General features: G+C 41.8%; 1 protein-coding gene across 2 annotated transcripts in view; it reads left to right on the top strand.

The window, feature by feature from the left end:
- The window catches only part of slc49a4 (solute carrier family 49 member 4), a 56,123-nt gene that overhangs the window by 6,818 nt on the left and 22,865 nt on the right, over window positions 1–26,440 (top strand). For both annotated transcript variants that reach the window (XM_067987082.1, XM_067987081.1), the window contains exons 2-6: window positions 9,191–9,284; window positions 15,089–15,357; window positions 21,121–21,250; window positions 22,444–22,552; window positions 23,264–23,331. In XM_067987082.1, the coding sequence (XP_067843183.1) occupies window positions 9,191–9,284; window positions 15,089–15,357; window positions 21,121–21,250; window positions 22,444–22,552; window positions 23,264–23,331 (670 nt within the window). The remainder of the gene's footprint in view (window positions 1–9,190; window positions 9,285–15,088; window positions 15,358–21,120; window positions 21,251–22,443; window positions 22,553–23,263; window positions 23,332–26,440) is intronic.

The following is a 26,440-nucleotide window of genomic DNA, read 5'->3' as shown; positions in this document are numbered from 1 at the left end:
GGATCTGCTTGGATTATGTGCTGAACTCCTGGAGTGGACCTCGACTTTGCGACCTTCTGACAAAGAAGTAGGAGTCTAACCAACTGAACCAAGCTGAGACTTGAAAGCAGTTGAAGGAAGGGCAGGGGGGAGGTCTGTCATCTTTTGCCAACTACAAGCAGCTCTCTGCAGCTACTGGTCTCAGACCAGTAGTGCAACATAACATTCGGGAACTTGGCAACAACATCCTTACATCTTGAATCCACTTTCCTGTCTCCATGAGTTGATCCTATTTATGCCATGGTGCAGTTTCATAATCCCAACATAGAAGGTACCATTCCCCTCAACTCCCATGCAGTGGCTTTCTCCTAATTAATGTGCACAAAGGCAATAATAAAGGGATGCAAGAATTTAAATTCCCACACCATCACAAAAGTGACACAATTAACAGTGAAAATCTTAAACAGAATAAATTCTTGAGCTTGGAAATTATGTTATCATGCAAACTCTTATCAAATTCACATCTTTACTATTTTAATGGTGGAATTAACCTGTTTGTTTTAAATGGTTTGCCAACTCTATTAAAATAATGGAAAAGGTAATTTGATACAAACACATTGGGACAGAAATCGCTCTCAAAATAACGGAGAGCTCAACAGCACTCTCCGTTGTTAGTGGCGTTTGCACATGCACAGTGAAATGCCGAAATCCGGAACTTACTCCTAGTGGTTCGCCAGCGATATGCCAGCTTCAAATTAAAGGGCCATCGCCTGCTGCAATCAGGGAGATCATTGAAAAAGTGCAAACTTGCTTATCTGCCCAGCTGGAAAGTAACTAATTAGACCACCGAACAGGTATGCTTAAAAATACAGATCTAAACTAAGTTTTAACAGTGCGGTAAGTCTTAATGACTGCCAAGCAACTAAAATTTAACTTTTAAAAATGTGGACTCTCATTACTCCTTATTTTAATAGTTTTTGGTCATTTCAAAAAAAAAAGTTTTTAAAAAGGCTTTTGTCTTATTCTTTACCCACCCCCCTCCTCCAAACTACACAAGGGTGTCCACCGGCAGTCTGGTTCCAGATTTCTGCTCAATGCATATGAGAGTGTAGATTGAGGATGACTGCCCTTCTAATTGAGCAAGTGATGCATGGACAATTAAATTCTTCCAGCCCTTTATTATTGCCTTTATGCACATTGATTAGGAGAAAACCACTGCATGGGAGTTGAGGGGAATGGTACCCTTTCCTATTGTGATGGATTATGAAACTGCACCATGGCATAAATAGGATGAACTCATGAAGTGATAGGAAAGTGGATGCAAGAGTTTGCATGTGAATCTGATTAATCCAGTGTTTGTACAGCGAACAAGGTAAGCATGGTTACCTCAAAAGCCAATGTAAGTGGAGATGCCCAATACCTGTACAGTACAAGTCCTGTTCTAATGCTAGTATCAGCTTAGCACAGTTGGTAGCCTCTGAGTAGAACGTTGTAAGTTCAAGCTGCTCTGTGGATCTACGCCATCACTTAAGTGCGGTACGGAGGGAGTGCTGCATCGTCAAAGGTGTCGTGGTTTGGATGAGACGTTAAACCACTGCTCTAGCTGTCTATTCAGGTGAATGTCCAAGATCCCATGGTACTATTTGATGATGAAGTATAATTATGTGCAGAGACGTGAGATGCTGGGGCTATATTCACTAGAGCAAAGACTAAGAGGAGCTTTAATAGAGGTTTTTAAAATTCTGAAGGGTTTTGATAGGGTGAGTAGAAAATATGAAGAGTTTTTGATGGGGTGAAAAGGCAATTCCTATATTCTACAGTTGAGAAGTGGGTTATTATTGGTCATCAATTTAAAATAAAGCATACCCTTAACATTCAACCACAAAGTACCCCATACAACTGCACTGGTATCATTTATTTTTCTCTCTTTCCTACACCAGCACTCCATATGGCCTCTGACTTGTCTAATTTATATCATGGACCAGCACCAACTATACTGTGAATCTGCAACAATGGAGACATACGTTGCCACTGCACAAACATATTTCATAAAGATCCTATGCAACTCCCAAGAGAGAGAGCTGACTTTGTCCACAGAGATCCCAGGTCCAGAGGTTCTGACTTTTATTTCCATTCTCTCCCCACCTACCTGCCCAAGTTATACAACTTCATGCTACAATGTAGGGACTCGAAGCTCGGTGTGGAAATTTTTTACACTGGCAATATGAATGGCTTGATGGATTGATTAGTGAATAGGTGCCAGTGCCAACAGGTTACTTTCCCCTATGCACAAGAACCTTTCATGAGTTTTTATAGGTACCAGTATATGCATAAGGTACAACAGTGCACCTTTGTGTTGACAGTTCCTGCTGTCTTGTTCTATTACGCCATCTGATTAAATACCTTCTGCGTAATGAAATATAGAAGAACTTGTGCCATATACCTAGGTTGGGTAATTAAATAGACTGGAGTGGAAAAAAACTCTCCTGCACCATTCTGTTTTGCCCATGAAAGGGGTGTGTCTGTGATCGCGTGACGGGAATCTGTAAAACACCCAGCTTAATTCAGGATTCACTCTGAACAGGTTGCTGATACTGCAGCATTTGCCTTTAGCATGCGAGACAAATGAGGAACACCCATAATTGATACCAGTCGAATCATTATAAATGTCACATGTGGCTCTTGAGTTGTATTCCTGACATTTTCAGCTTCTACAAATAACCAGTTAACATTTTGAAGAGGTTAAGAAAGGGCTTAAAAAATTAGACAGTTCAGCAAAGAAGTTCCCTACATGATATGGTTTTGAGCTGTATAGACCAGAAATGTTCCAGATTTGATCATTGCTCTGTGTGGCTGGGGGAAGGGAGTTGGGGGGGGTGGGGGTGCGTCAAGTGTAACAGTGCGGTTGTTACGTTTGACCTCAGTAGTACCAGCATAGGGGAATTAGCCCCGTTTGCCATTCCTAACTGCTATCCAATGACCCTTGCTAGAAGTGCATGTTCAGTGCCACATCTGACTGCCGGGTTCAAACCCAGGACTAGTGTAATGGCATCTAAGGAAGGAAGAAAGAATTTGCTTTTAGAAAGCACCTTATCACATCCTCAAGATGTCCCAAAGTGCTTTATAACCAGTCTTTTTTTATTTGTTCTCGACATGTAGACAATGCTGTGAAGGCCGCATCTATTGCCCATCCTTGTTGGTGGTGGTGGGCCTTCATAGAAAATCAGGCATTATGTGTTTTCAAAAAATATACACACTTTTTCATTTTATTTATCTTCAATAACTGAAGCTCACTGAATAGTCGAAAATGTCATTCTTTCTTGAAATCGATGCACCGTGGATGCATCTCTTGTTTGCAATAGGCCTGCTCACATAATGAAAATGACATGCTTGGTCTTTTTTTTTCCCCGAAGGACCACTTCTAATTGTGAAACCGTGTAACTGCCTGCCCCTTCCTGTTTCTAACACTTACAACACACTAAAACCATGTGGGAGAAAAAATGAAAACTGACTATTTGCAAGAGACACTAGGCGGGCCGTACCAATTTCTCCAAGCCTCATACATCACGTGTTGAATTGTGTAATAACAAAATATTCGCATGACTCTCGTTGGACTTTCACAAGCCTTGTGTTGCAATATCTTCCGCTACCAAAATATATTTTTAGCAACACTGCCTAAATGTGATAATTTAGTGAATATTGATAGATATTCTTTCATTGTAGGTTCACTAGGATGATAGGAATAAGAGGATGTAACTACAATATACTTGAATAACTAGCACTGTATTCACAGGAGCACAGAGATTAAAGAGAGATTTAATGGAAGTTTGCAAAATGTTGAGAGGGGACTAATGAAATACATGTCAGTGAATCAGTGACAAAGGGCATAAATTTAGGATTACTATTAGAAGCGTAAGGAGGGAAGAAGTTTTTTCATGCAATGGGTTGTTGCCACCCCTAGTTGTCTTGAAAGAAAGAAAGAAAGAAAGACTTGCATTTATATAGTGCCTTGCACAACCTCAGGACATCCAAAAGCACTTTACAGCCAATGAAGTATTGTAATGTAGGAAAACGTGGCAACCAGTTTATGTACAGCAAGCTCCCACAAACAGCAATGAGATAAATGACCAGATAATCTGTTTCAGTAATGTTGGTTGAGGGATAAATATTGGCCAGGACACCAGGGAGAACTCCCCTGCACTTCGAAATAATGCCATGGGATCTTTTACCCCCACCTGAGAAGGCAGGTGGGGCCTCGGTTTAATTTCACATCTGAAAGACAGCATCTCTGACAGTGGAGCACTCCCTCAGTACTGCACTGAAGCGCAGACTAGGATTTGAGCTCAAGTCTCTGGAGTGGTACTTGAACCTACAACCTTCTGACTGAGGCGAGACTGCTACCACTGAGCCACTGCTGACACCTTGAGAAGGTGGTGGGCCTTATTCTTGAGCTGCTGCAGTATAGCGGTTTGATGCAACTGAGTGGCTTGCTAGGCCACTTCAGAGAACAATTACGGACTGGGCTCACATAGGCCAGGTAAGGACGGCAGGTTTCCTTCCCTAAAGAACATTGATGAACCAGTTGGGTTTTTAATGACAGTCGACAGCTTCATGGTCACTTTTACTGATACTAGTTTTTTATTTTGGAATTTTCAAGAACAATTGAATTCAAATTCTTAAACTGTCATGGTGGGATTTGAACTTGTGTTTTCTGGATCATTGGTCCAATAACATAACCACTACACTATCATACCAGTAACTACCAGCTTGAGTTCTGATTTTCTTTTTAGAACCAATTCCTTTTCTACTGTTATCTCTAAAAATTGTTCCGTATCTTCCTCTAATACGTCTACATTGTCACTTCTATCATCTTATAAAGACCAATGCAAATTAAAAAAAATTCTCTGCCATGACACCCTCCTTCATCCATAAGTGGTCCAACCCTCCCTTTAACTATTTGTTTACTTTCTATATGCTTATAAAAGCCCTTACTGTTTCCTGCTAACCTATTTCCTTTTCTTTTATCCCTCCTAACCTTCCCACTACACTTCCTGTACCCTAAGATTATCTTTAGTATTGTTAGTCCTAACTTTATCATATACCTCCTTTTTTAAGTTTGTGTAGTTAATATTCTTTCTCTTTATCCACAGAACTCTAATCTTTTAATGCACCCCCTTTTTGCCTTTTAGGAATAGATTTACTTTGTACTCTAACCATTTCACTTTTGAAGATTTCCCGCTGCTGATCCATCGACCTGTTTGCTGACTTCTCTGCCCAGTCTCTTTGGATCTGATACCTTCTTAACTCAATTGAACTTTGCCTCATCATTGTCCTTTTCTATTATTACATCGACCTATGTTGTGATTGCTATTTCCCAATAACGTTGTTGACCGGAAGTCACCGGTTAACGGTTTTGGCTTAGTACACAGAGGAAGAGTCAATTCTCTCTTAATTCTCAATTCGCTTTATTAACGTTATTAGATCATGTACACACCACTTATACGTCTAGTTAGATATAGGCATGTAGTTTACAGCAGGTTATACAGGTTTATACTCCGTTTAACTACGATTTAAACGCACACCCACTAAGTTTCCTGAGTAATACTCCCAGAGTATTAGGCTTTAAACGCAAACCCACTAGGTTTCTCTAGTAATACTCCCCGAGTATTAGGCTTTAAACGCACACCCACTAGGTTTTCCTGACAACACTCCCGGAGTGGGCCCAGAATAGAAAGGATATTATATTACCCGGAAAAGAGAGACGCTGCTGGCCAGGCAATTCTCCCTCTTACTCCCGACGTCGTCTCCACGTCCCTGACGCAGTCTTTACGTCCCTGACGTAAGGTATTCACTTCCACGAGGGTTAGTCTCCAGAGTCTCCCAGAGTCTCCCTCACAAACAAAGACACAAACACACACCAACAAAAACACACACTGTCTCACTCTCTTGCTCACAAACAAACAAAGACACACACTCGGACCAAACCAGCAACTCTTCAGTTTTTATTCCCCAAGTCTGTCTTTTCGAACGATGCTGTCTTCTCCGGTTGGCTCAAAGTTGCTGGAGTGACCGATGTCATCCCCTGATTGGCTCTGTTCCAAGGGCCCAGGTAGCATCACCGTTCCTTTGTCTCTGTAAGAAGCGGAACAAATTCAAACCGGTTCTGGCCAGTTCAGACCAGTGACTGAACTCCAGGTCACCTCAGTTCAAAAGGTCAGAGTCTTTGTTAGCACTTCGAATTCAGCTCAGCAGTCTTCTGCAGCCTCTGGCCAACAACATCTCTGTTACACCCACTATATCCTGTCCCTTCATAGTTATTAAGGCTTCAATTTTGTTTCAAATACTTTGTACATTCACACACACAGTACTCAATCCAGACTCCAATTTTTTAGAATGTTGATATTTATCACTTCTTTTACAAGAAAAAGAATATCAAAAATACAGCAGTGTTTTGATCTCTCTAACTCATGGCCTCTTTCCATTTCTTCTCTTGAGAATTTTTCACTTTATTTCAACGAAACCTTCTGCTTCTATTCCAGTAGTTTTATTAATTATTTTTGTTCCCCCTTGCTGAGCCCCCCTGCCTAGTTGCATGTTTCACCTTGTGCTTTGCCCTAGTTGTTGGGACAGCAGCATAGTTCTCATCGCCAGGTTCCATCTTGGCCTGTTCCTGTACTGTTGCAACACTTTGTTTTCCTTTGAACATTTCACACTCTACCACCTCATCTTCAGACCTCTTATTCTTACAAGTCCGCTGGCAGCTTTGTCACTGAAGTCTTCTCTCCTCAGCCTTTGCACAGGGTGACTCCTTTATCCTTAGTGATTTTAACTTTTACTTAAATTTCCCTTGGACCCTTACCAAGTTTCTCTGTACTCACTTGAACTCACCCTGTACATCAACTCCCCAAAACACAGCTACCCTTAGCCCCACCCCTTTGACTTGTGACTGCGTGTGGCTGTACTAATTTTCTACATCATTCTCCCTCATCCATCCTTTCCTTGCCTCCACTGCCATGGAAAACCTCATCCATGCCTTTGTCACCTCAAGCTTAACTTCACTCTGGAGTTCCATCCTACATAAAATGATAATTTGTCCAAAGCTCTGCTGCCTGCATTTATCTTGTCCTAATTCCCACCCCAATTACTCCTATTCTTGTTGACCTTCATTGGCTCCTCAAACCTAATTGCATTGATTAAGACATTATTGTCCTCATTTAAAACTTCCTCAGTGACTTTGTTGCTCCTCGCCGCTAACCTCCTCTGGCCTATATGCCAACATGCAGCCTCCACTCTGCTCGCAATGACCCCTTTTGCATACTCCATCCCTTCAATCCTCCTTTAGAGATCGAGCCTTCAACTGTCGAAACTTAACACTATACAAATGCATTAACACCCAAACAAAGTAGTACAAAGAGAAACTTTATTGAACCCCAACTTGTATACAAGTGGAAGAGCACCTCAAACAATGGTTGAGGGTACAACTTCGCCGAGTCAATGAAATAGCTCATGTTTATACAATTCAGTAGACAACGCCCACCTGTTACAGAATATGGGCGTATACGTACATTCTTTATTGGCTCAGGTAGTTGGTCAATCAAGTAGTGAGCCTGCCCCCGAACATCCATAGCCATCTTGTTACCTTGCACGTAGGCCTGAGCAGATGTCAGTTATCTCTTTTCTCTACATTCCTGTTTCTTGTTATCAGTAAGGCTGAAGCCAGTCTCAAGGCTACATGGCCGTTCACAAACTCTATTCTTATTATATTCTGTAGTCAGCTACATCCTTATCTCAAGGGAGGCCAGGCTGTACTAGGCTTAATTATCAACATACCAAGGCTCAAACGTAATTACACAATTGTGCTTCTATGTGTGCTGTAGCTAAACCTATTATGTGAGTTAATAAAGAGTTAATATGGTCAAGTATCCCTTCATGCACTTCCACACAACCATTTGGCCTCTCACTCTGGAACACTCTCCCTAAACCCTTTTGTCTTACTACTTCCCTTCCCCAACTCAAAGTCCCCCTCAAAACCTGCCCTTTTGACCGTACTTTCAGTTACCTCCCATACGGAGGAAGTTTTAAACGAGGACAATAATGCCTTAATCAATGCAATTGGGTTTGAGGAGCTAATGAAGGTTGACAAGATTAGGAGTGATTGGGGGTGGGAATTAGGGCAGGATAAATACAGGCAGTTACCTCCCACACTGAAATATCAATTTTCACCTTTGTGATGTGTCTTTTAGATGTAAAAACAGAAAATGCTGGCGAAGCGCTCAGCAAGTCAGGCAGCATCTGTGGAGAAAGAAACAGAGTTAACATTTCAGGTCGATGACCTTTCGTCAGAATTGGAAGATGTTAAAGAGTTAACAGTTTTTAAGCAAGTACAGAGCAAGTAGGTCTTCGACCTGAAACGTTAACTCTGTTTCTTTCTCCACAGATGCTGCCTGTCTTGCTGAGCTTCTCCAGCATTTTCTGTTTTATTTCAGATGTCCAGCATCCGCAGTATTTTGCTTTTGCCTTTTAGATGTTTTGCTATGTTAGCGGTCCTTTTTATAAATGCGTGTAGTTGTTAAACGGAGCCAATCATTACATTTAAGAAGGAATTGAATAAATACCTGAGGAAAGTAATTAACAAAGGCTTTGGGGAAGAGCTGAAAATTTGGATTAGAGCAAGTAGCTCCAATGAAGCTCTAGTACTAGCACAATGGGCCATATAACCTCTTTTTGTACTGAAAATTCTATGATTCTTATCTGCACCAAGTAGAGAAAGCATCTATCGAACTTCTACACAAAAAATAGATGGAAAATGTTGAACTTGCTCCTCTTTTTCTTTTATGGAGCGCTTTATTTATATCTTGGTCCTTCTGGAGATCTACAAATAGATATAGTAGATGAAAATGCTTCTCATAGTGTAACATGTGTGGGAAACTGGTCTTCTGCCACTATATATTGGGGAGGTCATTTGCAAGCTGTGGTTCATGAGCTGCACGTAGCTCTTAACTTTCCCCAGGGTTTGTTCTGTTTTTCTCTTGAATTTACAAAGTTAATGCATTTCCTCCTCACTCCCACTATCGGTGGGAGGGGGGGGGTGGTAGGAATTGATTTTTTTGTTTGGAAACCCCCCCCCCTCATTAAGTGCTCTCCATTCTGTTTTTTTGTAAAGTGTTGTGTAGTGCGATTGAGCTTTTTTTTTACTGTGCTTTCTTCACAGGGTTGCGACTAACCGTGGTTCTCACTGCCTTATTTATGACGGCTGGTGCCTTGCTTCGGTGTATCCCCATCAATAACCAAACAATTAAAAAATGGTAAGAGTTTCTTTGGGTTGGGTGAGTTGGTACTGAATGAAATAGTATTGGCTATTTGTGTGATGTGGGTTAGTTCACCAGTATTGTCTATCCTGTAACTATCTTTATGGAAAATTTGTGCAAATTGTCTATAGGGGTAATTCTCCAACCTACCTTCCTAGCGGGGGAGCATGGCTTCCAGATAGGGCCATTACATTGTAACCCTGGTTCAGCGAGCATAGCTCCCCACAGCGAGCACGGGTGCAGAATTACCCCTTCTGTATCCTATCCAAATATTCTTTTCTAAGTTGACAATTTAACGTGAGGGAAAGGTATGGGCTTCTAGAACATTCTCAAAGGCAATCCTGGCATTTTACATAATTTAGTGCTAAAGTAAAGTGTACAGTGAGTATTGTATCACAATAACACATGAGCACAACTACCTAGGCTCATCTGGAGACATAAGTGAACTTTGGGGTGCTATAAGTACATTCAGATGCATGCTTGGAGGATGCCTCAGTCAGAGTTAACAACATTGAAACATCACAGGTTGAGTGCAAAACTAACAGTTGACAGTCTTAGAAACTTTTTTTAAAAAATGAAATTGTGTAATACCATATAGGAAAAAAAGATGGAGAATCGACAGAGCAGGCTCATCCTGGAATTTGGAATTTCTCGGAATAAGAATTTACCTTTTATATTACTTCTGACGTATCTGAAACTTAACCTTTCAACAAATCTAGTCGAACTGGCAAACCTTCAGTTGAGCACCGAGGTTTCATATTTAAAGTAAATGGATTTTGAAACCTAATTATAGTTCCACATAGTCGAACAAGAATGATAATCTTGTATATTAAAAACCAAAGTCTCTATATTTACTTTTGTGCAATGTGTTGAATTAAATTTGACTTGATTTTTAAACAAAACCAATAATGTCCCTTTTTATCTGCACCAACATGAATGTAGATGGTGATGTTTAATCTGTAGGAATATTTATAATTTGATTGTATAAGGCGAGGAAATCTGTAGTATAGAACAAAACTACAGTTTATTAGACAATTGTTCTTGGATTTAACCAAAATCATTAAATGTTTAAATATTAAATTATGTCTGTTTAAAGGACTCTGTAATCTTAAGAACAAACATGATTGATTTTATGACTTGTATAATGATCGACCAGGCCCTCTCCCGCCATCAGTGGTCTTCCTGCTGCTGCCTCAACATTTTCCGCCGTCCCTCCTCTGGTGCTACCTGGTGTCGGCAGGACTGCATTGGGAAAGCAAGGAAATTGGCTAGTTTCCTTAGGTCACATGCTGTCAATTAAATTTCTGCCACCAGTTTTCATGCTTAGATCCAGTGATAGGCTCCCCACCTCAATTTCCATCCAATGCCACTGCTGTAGCAAAGGAATATCTTCTCTCGTGTATTTCGACGAGAAGGAAAATCTTGGATTGTTTTTGTTCAAGGCACTCCAATTTTCTTTAAAAAATAAAGATCTCTGCTTGCACTTAAATAACTGTAATATGAAGAGACCACTGGATTTGCTCTTCTTGAATCCAAGACAATATGGCTTCTTTTGGGGAAATTGAAGATAGTAAGGAGCCTTCAGTCTTCTAAGAAGCCGTTCTGGGAAGCACCCCTCCAATGATGTCATCAGACTGCCCAGCAAGGTACAGACACTGTCAAAGACCTGCCAACGTTCATCTAAGGGGCAGAACTTTGAATATAAATTACATTCCCAAACTTTGATTTCCCCTTAATCTAAAACTCACTACATCCGGACCACAATTTCTGAGGTGAGACCCTGAATGTGGGTCTCTTTGTTTAGCCTTAATTCAAAGTGTGTCCACCACTCCCAAAAAAGACTTTCTTGGTGCCTCACCTAATGGGGAAAAAAAAGATTAGACACTTTACATTGATCTCTTTTCCTCCCTCATCTATTTAAAACAAAAAGAAATGATTTCTGATGAATCCTGTAAGATTGGAATCAAGACAATCCTCTGTCTGTAGTCTAGGGTGCTGTTGGTGGTTTACCAGCTAATCTGGCTCATTAACGGGACTTGGAGGGAAAGACCCGTTTCCACTTTGGCTCCAGGTAACTCTGCAAGCTAACTGGTAGGGACATCCAGCAGGATAAGTACCAGTGTTTTGTGTGCTAAGCCGGAAGCTTTTCATAGAATCATAGAATGATACAGCACAGAAGGAAGCCATTCAGCCCATCGTGCCCTGTGCCAACTCTTTGGAAGAGCTATTCAATTCCCCATAGCCCTGCAAATTTTTTCTCTACAAGTATTTATCCAATTCCCTTTGAAAGTTGCTATTGAATCTGCTTCTTCCACCTACTTTTAGCTGGTGAAACACAGACAGGAGCCCTATGCACACTTGGAGCTCCTAAGGTTTTGGCTGTTGCCAACCTGCGCCTCAGCTCTCTGGACCTAGGCAAGTGGAGTCTCTCTCTACAGGCCGTGTGTGCACGCCTTGTCAAAAAAAACTGGAACCCTACCGATGTTGATTTCTCAGTTGATTCTTAAGCATAGTAAAGGGTTTCATAGAATCAGAAAATTTACGGCACAGAAGGAGGCCATTCGGCCCATCGTGTCCGGGCCAGTCGAAAATGAGCCACCCAGCCTAATCGCACTTTCCAGCACTTGGTCCGTAGCCTTGTAGGTCACGGCACTTCAGGTACACATCCAGGTACTTTTTAAATGAGTTGAGGGTTTGTGCCTCTACCACCCTTTCAGGCCGTGAGTTCCAGACCCGTACCCTATTTTTCCTCAGCTTCCCTCTAGTCCTTCTACCAATCACTTTAAATATGTGCCGTCTGGTTATTGACCTCTCCACTAAGAGAAATAGGTCCTTGCTATCCACTCCATCTAGGCCCCTCATAATTTTGTACACCTCAATTAAATCACCCCTCAGCCTCCTCTGTTCCAAAGAGAACAACCCCAGCCTATCAAATCTTTCCTCATAGCGAAAATTCTTCAGTCTTGGCAACATCCTCGTAAGTTCCCTCTGCACCCTCTCTAGTGTAATTACATCCTTCCTGTAATGTGGTGCCCAGAACTGTACGCAGTACTCAAGCTGTGGCCTAACCAGTATTTTATACAGTTCCAGCATAACCTCCCTGCTCTTATATTTTGTGCCTCGGCTAATAAAGGAAAGTATTCAATATGTCTTCTCAACAACCTATCTACCTGTCCTGCTGCCTTCAGGGATCTGTGGACATGCACTCCAAGGTCCGTCACTTCGAATCATAGAAAGGTTACAGCACGGAAGGAGGTCATTCAACCCATCGAATCCATGCCAGCTCTATGCAAGAGCAATTCAGCTAGTCCCACTCCCCTGCCCTTTCCCCATAGCCCTGTAAATTTTTTCCTTTCAAGTACTTATCCAGTTCACTTTTGAAGGCCATGATTGAATCTGTCTCCACCACCCCTCGGGCAGTATATTGCAGATCCTAACCACTCGCTTTGTAAAAAAAAAAGGTTTTCCTCATGTCACCTTTGGTTCTTTTGTCAATCACCTTAAATCCATGTTCTCTGGTCCTTGACCTTCTGCCAATGGGAACAGTTTCTCTCTATCTACTCTGACTAGACCCTTCATGATTTTGAATACCTCTATCAAATCTCCTCGCAGCCATCTCTGTTCCAAGGAGAACAACCCCAGCTTCTCCAGTCTATCCACGTAACTAAAGTCCCTCATCCCTGGAATCATTCTAGTAAATCTCTTCTGTACCCTCTGCATTACCTCACACTTCTCCGGATTGAATTCCATTTGCCACTTTTCTGCCCACCTGACCAGTCAATTGATACCTTCCTGTAGTCTACAGCTTTCTACCTCACTATCAACCACACGGCCAATTTTTGTATCATCTGCAAACTTCTTAACCATGCCCCCTGCATTTCAGTCCAAATCATTAATATATATCTCAAAAAACAAGGGACCTAGTACTGAGCCCTATGGAGAACCCCATTTGAAACAGCCTTCCATTCACAAAAACACCCGTGTTCCGTTACCCTTTGCTTCCTGCCACTGAGCCAATTTTGGATTCAACTTGCCACTCTCCCTTGGATCCCATGGGCTTGTACTTTTTTGACCAGTCTGCCACGTGGGATCTTGTCAAAAGCCTTGCTAAAATCCATGTAGACAACATCAAATGCACTACCCTCATCGACCCTCCTTGTTACCTCCTCAAAAAATGTAATCAAGTTAGTCAGACATGACCTTCCTTTAACAAATCCATGCCGACTGTCCTTGATTACTCCATGCCTTTCTAATTGACGGTTTATCATGTCCCTCAGAATTGATTCCAATAATTTGCCCAACGCCGAGGTTAGACTGACTGGCCTGTAATTACTCGGTCTATCCCTTGCTCCCTCTTTAAACAATGTTACAACATTAGCAATCCTCCAGCACCGTGCCTGTATCCAGTGAGGATTGGAAAATGATGGTCAGAGCCTCTGCTGTTTCTGTGTTTGTCAGGCACCTGGCCTACGGCATTACTTTACAAGTGCTTATTTTAATTAGCACCTGACGTTTGTTGTTAGAGGAAATGATTTGCAGTGGCAAGTGATCTGTTATTGCACAAATGCACTCAGATGCCAGCATTTTCACTGCTGCAAGGATTTGGGCAGCAATTACACAAAACCCAGTAAGTATGGAAATTCACAGGACATTTCGCCATAACAAATCACTTGGCCCACTCATATTGCCAACTGCTATCTGAACCCAACATATTGTCCTGGCATCTTGTAACTAAAATTTCAAGTATATAAAGGAATTGCACCATTCTGCAAATTGCACGGGCAAGTTTCAGTTTCTGTGATGCTTGTTTTATTTTTGTGTGTGCACAGCTCGCATTCTCTTAAGGAATTCCACAAACTTATTGTTTGATGGAATTATTTTTCTGTTCACGTTTCTGGTAAATCCTTACCCCAACATCCATAGTGTTGTGTACATCACTTTCTTTAGTGGGCTCTGTTGTGAGATGCTGGTAATCCTTGTGATGGTAGATTCCATTTCCGACTACAAATTGTACTAGCAAATTAAAAAGTAAGAATTTTGTCCCTTTTCAGGTATACTAGTATGCCTTTTGGTCAGTGAATTTATTGAGATGTTCTAGTTGCAGTAACAGGCTCCTTTCTTTTTGTGAATGGGAGCTTGAAAAGAAATGTCAGTGGTACCTAGCGTTGAGTGCATTCCCCAGCAATGCCGGACTGTAGTGGAGTATGTTCTGTAAGATTTTTCATCACTGCTTCAGTAATCTACTGATTTGTCAACATGTTGTCATGGGGTTTAAGGCATTATTGAGTAGCCATTTTGTTAGGGATGACAAAGCTGCGATTGTCCTGGCCAACCAAGGATGACTGAAGCCTTTTGAAAATGTTCTTGGCATCGTGCAAGATGAAATGTTTCCAAAAATGCTATGTCAACGATTTGGCTTGGTAACAATGGCGAAGGTAGTTTCAACAAAGGAGCTTTCGTACTTTAATGCACCGTGTCTTTATTGGACAGTTCTTTATTATTACAAGCATAAGATACTAAACCTGTTGGATGAATAGCTAGTCCCGACTGGACTAGACTGGAGCACCTTCTGGCTTTGGTCTGAGAGTTATTTGTTGCTTCTGAAGAGCTGCTAATTTCAAAGTTCACTTCATAGCTGGCTTTACTCACTTGTACAGTCTTTGTTTTAATTTAATATTGCCTTTCATTTTTTTTGTTGAAAATCTGATTCTTGAACATTATTCTGAATGAAATTTCATAGGTGTTAAATGCATAGTAGATGTTAGCATCTATTCACTGTAATTTTTGTTTTGCGCTTTTAGGTTGATCCACACTGGCCAGCTGCTCAATGGATTAGCTGGGCCTGTCATTGTGAACGCTCCTCCGTTTCTCTCAACAACCTGGTTCCCTCCAGACCAGAGGGCTACAGCCACTGCCATTGCATCGCTGTTCAACTACTTTGGTGGGGCTTGTGCATTTTTGGTAGGCCCTTTGATAGTTCCGGCACCCAATGGTACTACGCCCCTGCTTACTGCCTCCAACCATTACATTAACTCTATAAAGGATCGTATTCAAGCTCTACTCTACGCAGGTGAATAACATTAACATTAAAAATTCTTTGTTTCCTTGTTCTTGATCTTTGCTGGTGTGTGGCTCAATACCCAGAGGTGTATGCAATATATCTTCCAGTATTACCTCCTTATGAGAAGACCTAGCCTCTGCTCTGTGCTTTCTCATGTGGACCTAGTTGTGATGGTGAGGAATTGTAGAAGCATTGGTATTAATTTTCCAAAATTCCCTAGATTCAGCAAGGGTCCCATCAGATTGGAAAATAGCAAATGTAACTCCTCTATTCAAGAAAGGAGGGAGACAGAAAGCAGGAAACTACAGGCCAGTTAGCTTAACATCTGTCATAGGGAAAATGCTAGAATCTATTATTAAGGAGGTTATAGCAGGGTGCTTAGAAAATCTCAATGCAATCAGTCAACACGGCTTTGTGAAAGGGAAATCGTGTTTGACTAATTTATTAGAGTTCTCTGAGGAAGTAATGAGCAACGTGGATAAAGGGGATCCTGTGGATGTGATGTACTTGGATTTCCAGAAGGCTTTTGACAAGGTGCCACATCAAAGGCTACTACACAAAATAAGAGCTCATGGTGTAGGGGGTAACATATTAGCATGGATAAAGGATTGGTTAGATAACAGGAAACAGAGAGTAGGCATAAATGGGTCATTTTTAGGTTGGCAAGATGTAACGAATAGAGTGCCACATGGATCAGTGCTGGGGCCTCAACTATTTACAATCTATATCAATGACTTGGATGAAGGCACCGAATGTATGGTTGCTAAATTTGCTGATGACACAAAGGTAGGTAAGAAAGTAAGTTGTGAAGAGGACATAAGGATATAGATAGGTTAAGTGAGTGGGCAAAAATTTGGCAGATGGAGTATAATGTGGGAAAATGTGAACTTGTCCACTTTGGCAGGAGGAATAGAAAAGCAGTATATTATTCAAATGGAGAGAGATTGCAGAACTCTGAGGTACAGAGAGATCTGGGTGTCCTAATATGTGAATCACAAAAAGTTAGTATGCAGGTACAGCAAGTGATTAGGAAGGCAAATGGAATGTTGTCATTTATTGCAAGGGGAATATAATTTATTTTTATTCGTTCATGGGATGTGGGCGTCGCTGGTGAGGCCAGCATTTATTGCCCATCCCTAATTGCCCTTGAGAAGGTGGTGGTGAGCCGCCTTCTTGAACTGCTGCAGTCTGTGTGGTGACGGTTCTCCCACAGTGCTGTTAGGAAGGGAGTTCTAGGATTTTGACCCAGCGACGATGAAGGAACGGCGATATATTTCCAAGTCGGGATGGTGTGTGACTTGGAGGGAAACGTATAGTTGGTGTTGTTCCCATGTGCCTGCTGCTCTTGTCCTTCTAGGTGGTAGAGGTCGCAGGTTTGGGAGGTGCTGTCGAAGAAGCCTTGGCGAGTTTCTGCAGTGCATCCTGTGGATGGTACACACTGCAGCCACTGTGTGCCGGTGGTGAAGGGAGTGAATGTTTAGGGTGGTGGATGGGGTGCCAATCAAGCGGGCTGCTTTGTCCTGGATGGTGTCGAGCTTCTTGAGTGTTGGATGAGTGCAGCTCCAACAAGCAAGTGGAGAGTATTCCATCACACTCCTGACTTGTGCCTTGTAGATGGTGGAAAGGTTTTGGGGAGTCAGGAGGTGAGTCACTCGCCGCAGAATACCCAGCCTCTGACCTTCTCTTGTAGCCACAGTATTTATATGGCTGGTCCAGTTAAGTTTCTGGTCAATGGTGACCCCCCCAGGATGTTGATGGTGGGGGATTCGGCGATGGTAATGCCGTTGAATGTCAAGGGGAGGTGGTTAGACTCTCTCTTGTTGGAGATGGTCATTGCCTGGCACTTGTCTGGAGAGAATGTTACTTGCCACTTATCAGCCCAAGCCTGGATGTTGTCCAGGTCTTGCTGCATGCAGGCTCGGACTGCTTCATTATTTGCGTGGTTGCGAATGGAATTGAACGCTGTGCAATCATCAGCGAACATCCCCATTTCTGACCTTATGATGGAGGGAAGGTCATTGATGAAGCAGCTGAAGATGGTTGGGCCTAGGACACCGCCCTGAGGAACTCCTGCATCAATGCCCTGGGGCTGAGATGATTGGCCTCCTATAACCACTACCATCTTCCTTTGTGCTAGGTATGACTCCAGCCACTGGAGAGTTTTCCCCCTGATTCCCATTGACTTCAATTTTACTAGGGCTCCTTGGTGCCACACTCGGTCAAATGCTGCCTTGATGTCAAGGGCAGTCACTCTCACCTCACCTCTGGAATTCAGCTCTTTTGTCCATGTTTGGACCAAGGCTGTAATGAGGCCTGGAGCCGAGTGGTCCTGGCAGAACCCAAACTGAGCATCGGTGAGCAGGTTATTGGTGAGTAAGTGCCAATATAAAAGTAGAGGTGTTTTGCTACAGTTGTACAGGGCATTAATGAGACCACGTCTAGAATACTGTGTGCAGTTTTGGTCTCCTCATTTAAGAAAGGGCATAATTGCTTTGGAGGCGGTTCAGAGAAGCTTGTCTCAACTGATTCCTGGGCTGCAGGGGTTATCTTATGAGGAAAGGTTGGATAAGTTGGGCCTATATACACTGGAGTTTCGAAGAATGAGAGGTGATCTTATTGAAACATATAAGATCCTGAGGGGACTTGAAGGGTTAGATGCCGAGGGGACGTTTCCCCTTGTGGGAGAGACTAGAACCAGGGGCCACAGTTTAAAAATAAGGGGTCTCCCATTGAAGACTGAGATGAGGAGAAATTTTTTCTCTGAGGGTCGTGAGTCTGTTTGAACTCCCTTCCCCAGAGAGCGATGGAGGCAGGGTCATTGAATATTTTTAAGGCTGAGCTAGATAGATTCCTGATTAACAAGGGAGTCAAAGGTTATAGTAGTTAGACGGGAAAGTAGGGTTGAGGTCACAGTCAGATCAGCCATGATCTTATCAAATGGCAGAGCAGGCTCGAGGGGCTTAATGGCCTACTCCTCTTAATTCGTATGTTCGTATGTAAACCTTCAGTCTTGAAATAAACCAGCTAAAACCGGAAGCTCATAGAAGTATGTAAAGGAATAAACAGTATAGAAAAGTTATATCTGGAACACTATTTCAAGTTAAACAATGACAATAAAACAAGTGGACAGGTTTAAACTTCTTGCTGTCAGGAAGTTGTTTATGCAGAGTGATTAAAGGAACCTTGGAATCACTTACAAAACAGCTGTTGGTGGGTGGAGGGAGGGGAAAACTAAATTGTTTTTTCCTTGTCCGAACAACCCTCCTCCTCCATATCTATCATGCGAAACACTCTCCATACCTCCCTGTTGGTACAAAACATATGTTTCTAGGTTATAACATGTAAAGAAACCAAGCATAGTTAATGAATAAATTGAAACTTAGTTAGTGAATACTTCTGTTGCTTTTTGACTCTTATCTCTTTCCACCCCTTTCTGTTAGGCATTCTAGTATTTTGGAAGTTATTACCTAGTCATGTATATCATGCAAATGTCTTAAGTGGCTTCTCCAGACACTAAGGTCTTTTGGCATGCAAGGGAATTTGTTTCAGACCGGGGCTTTGGATATAAATTAATAGCATGTCTGCTGGTTCCATGCATCTCTGTTTTTCATGGTGTGCTTGCTGACAAGTTTATACACTTAACTGACTGAACACATATACCACTTATTGGATAAACTTCAGATCTTGTTGAATGTAGTAGATGTTAATTTGTGCACATATGATGTGCACAGTTGTGTACTGTCCCAAATAATTGGAATATAACATTAAGTCGGCAACAGTGAAAATCCATTCAGTCCACAAATCTTGCTCCATTCAGAGTTTATGTATGATTACTGTATCATGGAATTCGTCATTGTCTCTTTTTAGGAACATAGGAACAGGAGTAGATCATTCAGCCCCTTGAGCCTGTTCCGCCATTCAAATAGATCACGGCTGATCTGTACCTCAACTTCATTTACCCACATTTGATCCATATCTTCGATGCCCTTACGTAATAAAAATCTATTGATCTCAGTCTTGAAAATTTCAATTAACCCAGCATTCATAGTCTTTTTTGGGGGTGGGTGGGAGAGCGGGGGGGAAGGAGTTCCACAGTTCAACTACCCTTTATGTGAAAAAGTGTCTCTTGTTCTGGATTTCCCCACCAGAGAATAGCTTCTCGGTATCTACTCTCTTGAATCCTTCTATCATTTTAATCACCTCAATTAGAACACCTCTATTGACAGCAGTCCTTCATGCCCCAAATTAATGGCATTAATGGAGCTTGCTAGTGCCAATAACTGACTCAAAAGCCCTTTCGGTGAAAAGCCCTTCCTCCATTATGTATTCCTACAATTTATTTCAATCTCACCTCACTGTTGTATCTCGTGGCCCTGTAATAGGTTCTGTCAATCCATGCCCTATGACCAAACTTTTTCTTTTTAAATCCCATTTTTACTAAGGTCATTATCAGAATAGTTACTCAGTAGCAATTTTGTACAATTTAAGCAGTTAGTATATGGATGTGCTGGCTTACTGGAAAGGAACGTCTGTTCAGCTTAGCAACCGCAACTTTTTTCTTCTGAACTGATTGTGTTCTGCGCTGATTGCATCGTGCGCTCTCAAATGTTTAAATGCTCTTTGTGCTGTCTATTCCGAAGTTGCAGTTCTACTAAAACTGCCACATTTTTGAACAAGATCCAGTAGTCCTTTTGCTATACGTTTTCATGATGCCAAAAATTGCACTCCCACTGAAACCCTAATGGGGAAATTAAGTGGGTGATTAATGTGAAGCTCTTAAATGTCCACTTCTGCAGAGCAAGAGAATCAGAGCTGAACTGTCATTAATTTAAATTGAGTTCTTCTAATCAGCTAACAGAGTTCCTGAAACAGTGCCGTTCTCCTTTTGAATATCTCTCTTGCTTGAAAGGCAAGTGTTAAAGACAACCGGGCTGTCTTAGTTGCCAAGCCAATCGTGCATGGTTGCTGAAACAATAATTGCGACTGAAATGACTTGATTGTTGTGGCAGCCTGGGTTACAGCTCTATTTCAGCAGGTTCCTCACCATGTGTTCTATAACCTGCCTTCGTGCCCACATTTGATATTTAACTTTATCAAATTAAATGCGGGGGTGGGGGGGGAAAGCTTTTATTTGGTTCTAACTTTTATTTTCTTGTCTTCAAAGAGGGAGCACCATCAAGACTTCTTGATCTGTTAGCTGTATCTATAAATTGGTATTGTCAGCCAGCACCCTTCTGATAGCTTGTACAGTAATATTGAATTTATCGCTGTCGATCTTAATTTGCAACCTTTTGCGATGAGATCTCATCTTTTTTTTTAAAAAAAGCTCTTAATTCTGGGAGTTGGGAATTGTAGGTGGAGGAGGAGGAGGAGAATGGTTTGTGCAGAGCATTTGGCAGAGTAGGTACTCTTGAGAAAATATTTCCAGAAGAGTATCCTGGCCGTCAGTATAATGCAGTGTGATTTGGATAAACCAACCTGTTTCAAGTGTTTGCATTACCTTGTCGTTAATATCATTTAGGAGCTACATGTTTTTGCTACTTCTTTAATCTAAACATCAAGAAAACTTTATTTTTAACATGGGAGGAAGAAAGGATATACTTTCTGAGGCAGAGTAATACTAACAGTGCAGCAGTGTGGTTAGCATGCTGATGCTAAGATTCTTTGTCCAAATTAGATTTGATCACCAAGTCTTATTCATTCCATGAGAATGGATTTCGCCAATCAGTGTCGGTGTATTTCACGTCACTCCCAACTTTTTTCTTCTTCCAGAATTTGGTGTGAGTGCTTTGCTGTTGGCTGTTGTGATAGCCTACTTCCCATCTCACCCTCCTCTTCCACCCAGTATAGCTGCTGCAAGCCAGAGGCTTAACTACAGAAGTAGCATCTGCAGACTTCTTGGGTAAGTTTGTCCTGCATAGTGTTGGGTAATTTACATTCAGGCAGCGCAGTCTGTTGTGCTGAGAATTCTGTGTACGAGACATAGTCAGATCTTGTTAAGATCTTGATGAGCAGAGCTTTTGTAGCTCCAGGTGATCTGTGATTGACAAGAGCCTTGTGCCATTGTTGAAATGTAGAGTAACTTTATCCACAAATCATTACTGATGGGGGAAAAATCATTCCTTCAGGCACCTAGAAACATTTCTGAAATATCCCTTGATGCTGTCAGGTTAGATATATTCTGAACATGCTTCTGTGACTACACTGTTAATCAGTCTTGAAGATTGTGTAATTAAATATTTAAATTGAAACGCGCTCTGTGCACATCGGTTATTGAATCCAGAATCGGAATTAAAGCTGGCTGTGAGCTTCTTCCTAACTCCTTTATATTTTGCTTTTGTTATTAAATCTCTATCCATTTTAACTTTGTGGTTTAATCTTGTACACTACCATATCATTGTAAAAATATTTCAGATTTTTTTTTTCCTTTTGAATGATCTTTCAAGAAAAATTCAATTAGTCACTTGAACGCCCGAATCTTAATGTGCTAAATATGGCATTAGAAGATGGTGAATGCAGTTGTGGCATTCAGAAAACCATCTCACGTTCTTGCTGATTTTACTCCCTTTATTTCCCTACACCTCCTGAGAAAGTGTTTCTCATCACTCCTCTCCTGACCCAATAGGAGGAGACATAGCAGCCAAACCCATTCTGTCCATGCGTATGCACTTTCTAGCTTGACTCACTGTCTAATAATCATAAGTAGGAACCCTGGCTGACACCCCACCCAGGGGTCCCCATCTGCTGCTGTGGTTGAGATCAGCTAATGGAGCAATCAAACCTAGAAGCTTCCTGGTCTGTATGGCTCAGTAACATACTGTGCAGTGTGATTACCCACTGAGCCATTGGGTCTGTGGCTTTCTCTGAAATCACATGTATTCTTTATAATAAGGGATCCCCTTAAAGAACATTTGTCACTGATTACATTTTGTTTAGTAAGGCTTCTAAATGTCATAAAGATAAAACCTCAAACAACTCCCTACAGTAAGAGGCAACTTAGTTGTTGTATGCAAGTTTGGTTCAGTGTCAAATAATACACAGGCCTGACTTGCAAATAATGTTTTGAGTATTCTTTTCTATTTTTTGCCACTACAGCAATTTCAGGTTTCTGATGATTGCATTGGCCTTTGCTGTGCCTCTGGGAATATTAGCAGGCTGGTCAGGAGTACTGGACGTAATTGTAACACCTCTGAAAGTGAGCCAGGTAAGAAATTGGAATCTTTCAAGATTCCCCTTTGATCAATAGGTCAGAAATCATTCTCTAAAACAATTCTAATATAACCAACTCCTCTACAGAGTGCAGGTACCGCTCCTTAGAGTAATGTGCCTAGGTTACCTCGAAGAATTAGCCAGATGTAATTGTCCAGGTCGTTACTTCAGGATTATCTTCATTCCCTTGTTTATGTGGGCATCTGTCTTTAAGGTCGTCCTGAAATTTGTAAACTCTCAGTTTTAAGTCACATGAACGAAAGCAAATAGATGAATGTTTCTTTTAAAAACCATTGGTGCTATGTACTCTAGCCTTACAGGAGTGCAGAACGCTTATTGAGCAAGGTCACATTTAGTGGTCAGTCACCTTGGGTGGTCCTGATGTGTCTCCTAGTGAACAGATTAAGAACTACATTCCCTGAAGCCCGGGAGCAAGTGACCTGCTGCACCCTCTCTGAATGGCCCACGGCCCAGAGACCCAAGGGGGTCTAAAAATAGGTTTCGATCCTATACTTCAGGGTAATATTTCCTATGCAACAGATGCCTTTTTCAACTAGAACACCACCTGTAATTGTAGAGTCCAACATTATTGTTCTTGGGGCAGTCCATTATAGAGATATCTGAACAATATCTTGTTTTGAAAGAGGCAGTAGTAAGTAAACCAGTTCATTGCGTTCTTTGGCAATTCTTTAACTTCTCTTTTTAGGTTGATGCTGGCTGGATTGGATTTTGGTCAGTAATTGGTGGCTGTATTGTTGGAATAGTGATTGCAAGGTCAGTTCTATTTGCATTTACCTAACTAAGAGACTTGTATGTATTTTAATAACACAGATACATGGATACTGTCCAGTTTCACTTTCAAACCTGTTCATGTGAGCGTAAAGTTTTCTAGGATGCTGTCACTTTAAGAACATTGTGTATGGGATAAGTATACCGCACAGCTCAAAACATGCTCTCAGCCCAAGTGTGGATGGACAAAATATATAATTTTGGGACCAATTAGGCAGATTGGACCTTCAGATGAATGAGCTATTTAATTTGCACAATTTTTTTTTAATCCCTATCCAGATCCATTTCCCTTTGAGGCTCGGCATCTGTTTTATAAGATAATTCTCTCTTTTACAAGATGAAGTGTGAAGGCAGATATTCCTCAGCTTCAGCATGGGATCCTGTAGCTTCCAGTTATCTTTTTTAATTTCCATGCCCTGGTTTTGCCCAAAACAACACTCCATCATATATTATCAATTACGTCCATTATGCATAATTAAAGATTGGTGCTTCATCACTCTGAACTGTATAATAATCAGCTGCAAATCTTCATCCTCCACACGGAAACTACCCCAGTAGTATCTTTCTGTTATTGATGACAATTGGAGACGAGGCACCTTTTCAGAGACCTTTTATCTATAATATTTAATATTTTGATGAGGTCTCTTCTTTCCCTACTGTGAAACTCCAGTTTCTCTGCTCTTTCTCATAACTTATTCTCTTTGCACTTGGAATCACTCTTGTTGCTCTTCTCTGCAGTCTCTCCAATACATTTATTTTGTGTGATGATTAAAATTGTACACGGTACTTGTTGGTCTGGGCAGTATGTTGTGAAGCCTTAGCATAACTGCTGTTAACTTGTATTCTACTGTCCATTTAACTTTCCTTTTCTCTCCAAGGCCTTTGAATGTGTTGTTGCCATCCATCTTCACACTCGCTTCTCCAAATTCTCTCTTTGAATGCCTACATTCAGGCTTCTGCCCTTACCACTGCATCCAATCTGCCTGGTCAAAGTCCCCCAAGCACATCTAAGATGACATGTTATCCTTCTTCAATATATCTGCCAGTGGAACTTTCTGTTTACATCCAACTCACTGGAATTCCCTCCCTAAACCTCATCTCATTGCTACTTCCCTCCCCACCTTTAAAAGCCTCATCAAAACTAATCTTCTCAATCGTGCTTTCGGTCAACTTTCCAAATGCTGCTACTACCACTTGGCTCGTTCTCTCCTATATTAGGCTCCTTGGGATGTTTAATTACATAAAAGGTGCTGTACATATACATGTAGTAGGAGTAGTAGAAATATTTTCTAATTCTGTTACTATCAAAGAAGGGTGCAGCACAAAAAAAGGCCATTCAACACATCACATCTACATCAATATTTTTCTCTATTTAACCTAAAATAATCCCACTTTCCTGCTTGCTCCCCATATGCTTGGAAAGAAAGAAAGACTTGCATTTATATAGCACCTTTTACGACCTCAGGATGCCCAAAGCGCTTTACAAACAATGAAGTACTTTTGAAGTGTAGACACTGTTGTAATGTAGGAAACACGGCAGCCAATTTGCACACAGCAAGGGCCCACAAACAGCAATGTGATAATGACCAGTTAATTTTTTTTAGTGATGTTGGTTGAGGGATAAATATTGGCCCAAAACACCGGGGAGAACTCCCCTGCTCTTCAAATAGTGCCATGGGATCTTTTACATCCACCTTGGAGGGCAGACGGTGCTTCGGTTTAATATTACATCTGAAAGACGGCACCTCCAACAGTGTAGCACTCCCTCAGTACTTCTTTCATTATTCGTTCGTGGGATGTGGGCGTCGCTGGCAAGGCCAGCATTTATTGCCCATCCCTAATTGCCGTTGAGAAGGTGGTGGTGAGCCACCACAGTCCGTGTGGTGTTGGTTCTCCCACAGTGCTGTTAGGTAGGGAGTTCCAGGATTTTGACCCAGCAACGATGAAGAAACGGTGATATATTTCCAAGTCGGGATAGTGTGTGACTTGGAGGGGAACATGCAGGTGGTGTTGTTCCCATATGCCTGCTGCCCTTGTCCTTCTAGGTGGTAGAGGTCGCGGGTTTGGGAGGTGCTGTCAAAGAAGCCTTGGTGAGTTGCTGCAGTGCATCCTGTGGATAGTACACACTGCAGCCATGATGCGCCGGTGGTGAAGGGAGTGAATGTTTAGGGTGGTGAATGGGATGCCAATCCAGCGGGGTGCTTTGTCCTGGATGGTGCCGAGCTTCTTGAGTGTTGTTGGAGCTGCACTCATCCAGGCAAGTGGAGAGTACTGCACTGTAGTGTCAGCCTGTATTAGGTGCTCAAGTCTCTGGAGTGGGACTTGAAAGTTTATGGAGCATTTGTCCTACGGACTTCCACTGACTCTAAGCTTGCGTAATATAAATTGGTTGTTGATGTCCAACCTGGGTCTGAAGCAAAGCAGATTGAGGTCTCCTCCCCTAGAGTGTCTTACTCTGCTTCGTTCCAGCGTCAGGTCGGGCCCTGATACCAGATTGCATTGACTACGGCTGAAGAATTGGTGCTGACACTATAGTTGTTGTGTAAATGCACACAAATATTTCTCTCTTTCAGCTCACTATCTAATTCTCCTAAAAAAAAATAATTCCAAAAGGGAATTGGATATATACTTGAAGGAGGAAAAATTGCAGGGCTATGGGGAAAGAGCGGGGGAGTGGGACTACTTGGATGGCTCTTTCAAAGAGCCAGCAGACGCATGATGGGCCAAATAGCCGCCTCCTGTGCTATATGGTTCTAATTTATGGACTCTGCATCAGCAGTGGTTTGTGGCAGAGAATTCCACTTGCTGTGCGTAAAGATTTTTTTTCTAACCTAGCTCTTTAAAATGCTTGAACTTTGCAGTAGAGTTTTGAAGTTTTTCTGTAGAGTGAGAGGAAGAAGCGTCAATTATGACTAATATCACTGGAGTACTGTGTCAGCCAGGCTCATTTGGTAGCGCTGTCACCTCTGAGTCAGAGGATGTGGTTTGTCCCCAAAACACAATCTATTCCGGGACTTCAGCGCAGTACTGAGGCTGTATTGTATTGTCGAAGGTACCGTCTTTCGAAAGAGACGTTAAACCGATGCCTGTCATT

The sequence above is a fragment of the Heptranchias perlo genome, chromosome 7 (assembly GCF_035084215.1).
Source record: "Heptranchias perlo isolate sHepPer1 chromosome 7, sHepPer1.hap1, whole genome shotgun sequence".
Classification (NCBI taxonomy): Eukaryota; Metazoa; Chordata; class Chondrichthyes; order Hexanchiformes; family Hexanchidae; genus Heptranchias; species Heptranchias perlo.
Note: the sequence above shows the minus strand (reverse complement) of the source record. Positions and strands in the feature narration are given on the sequence as shown.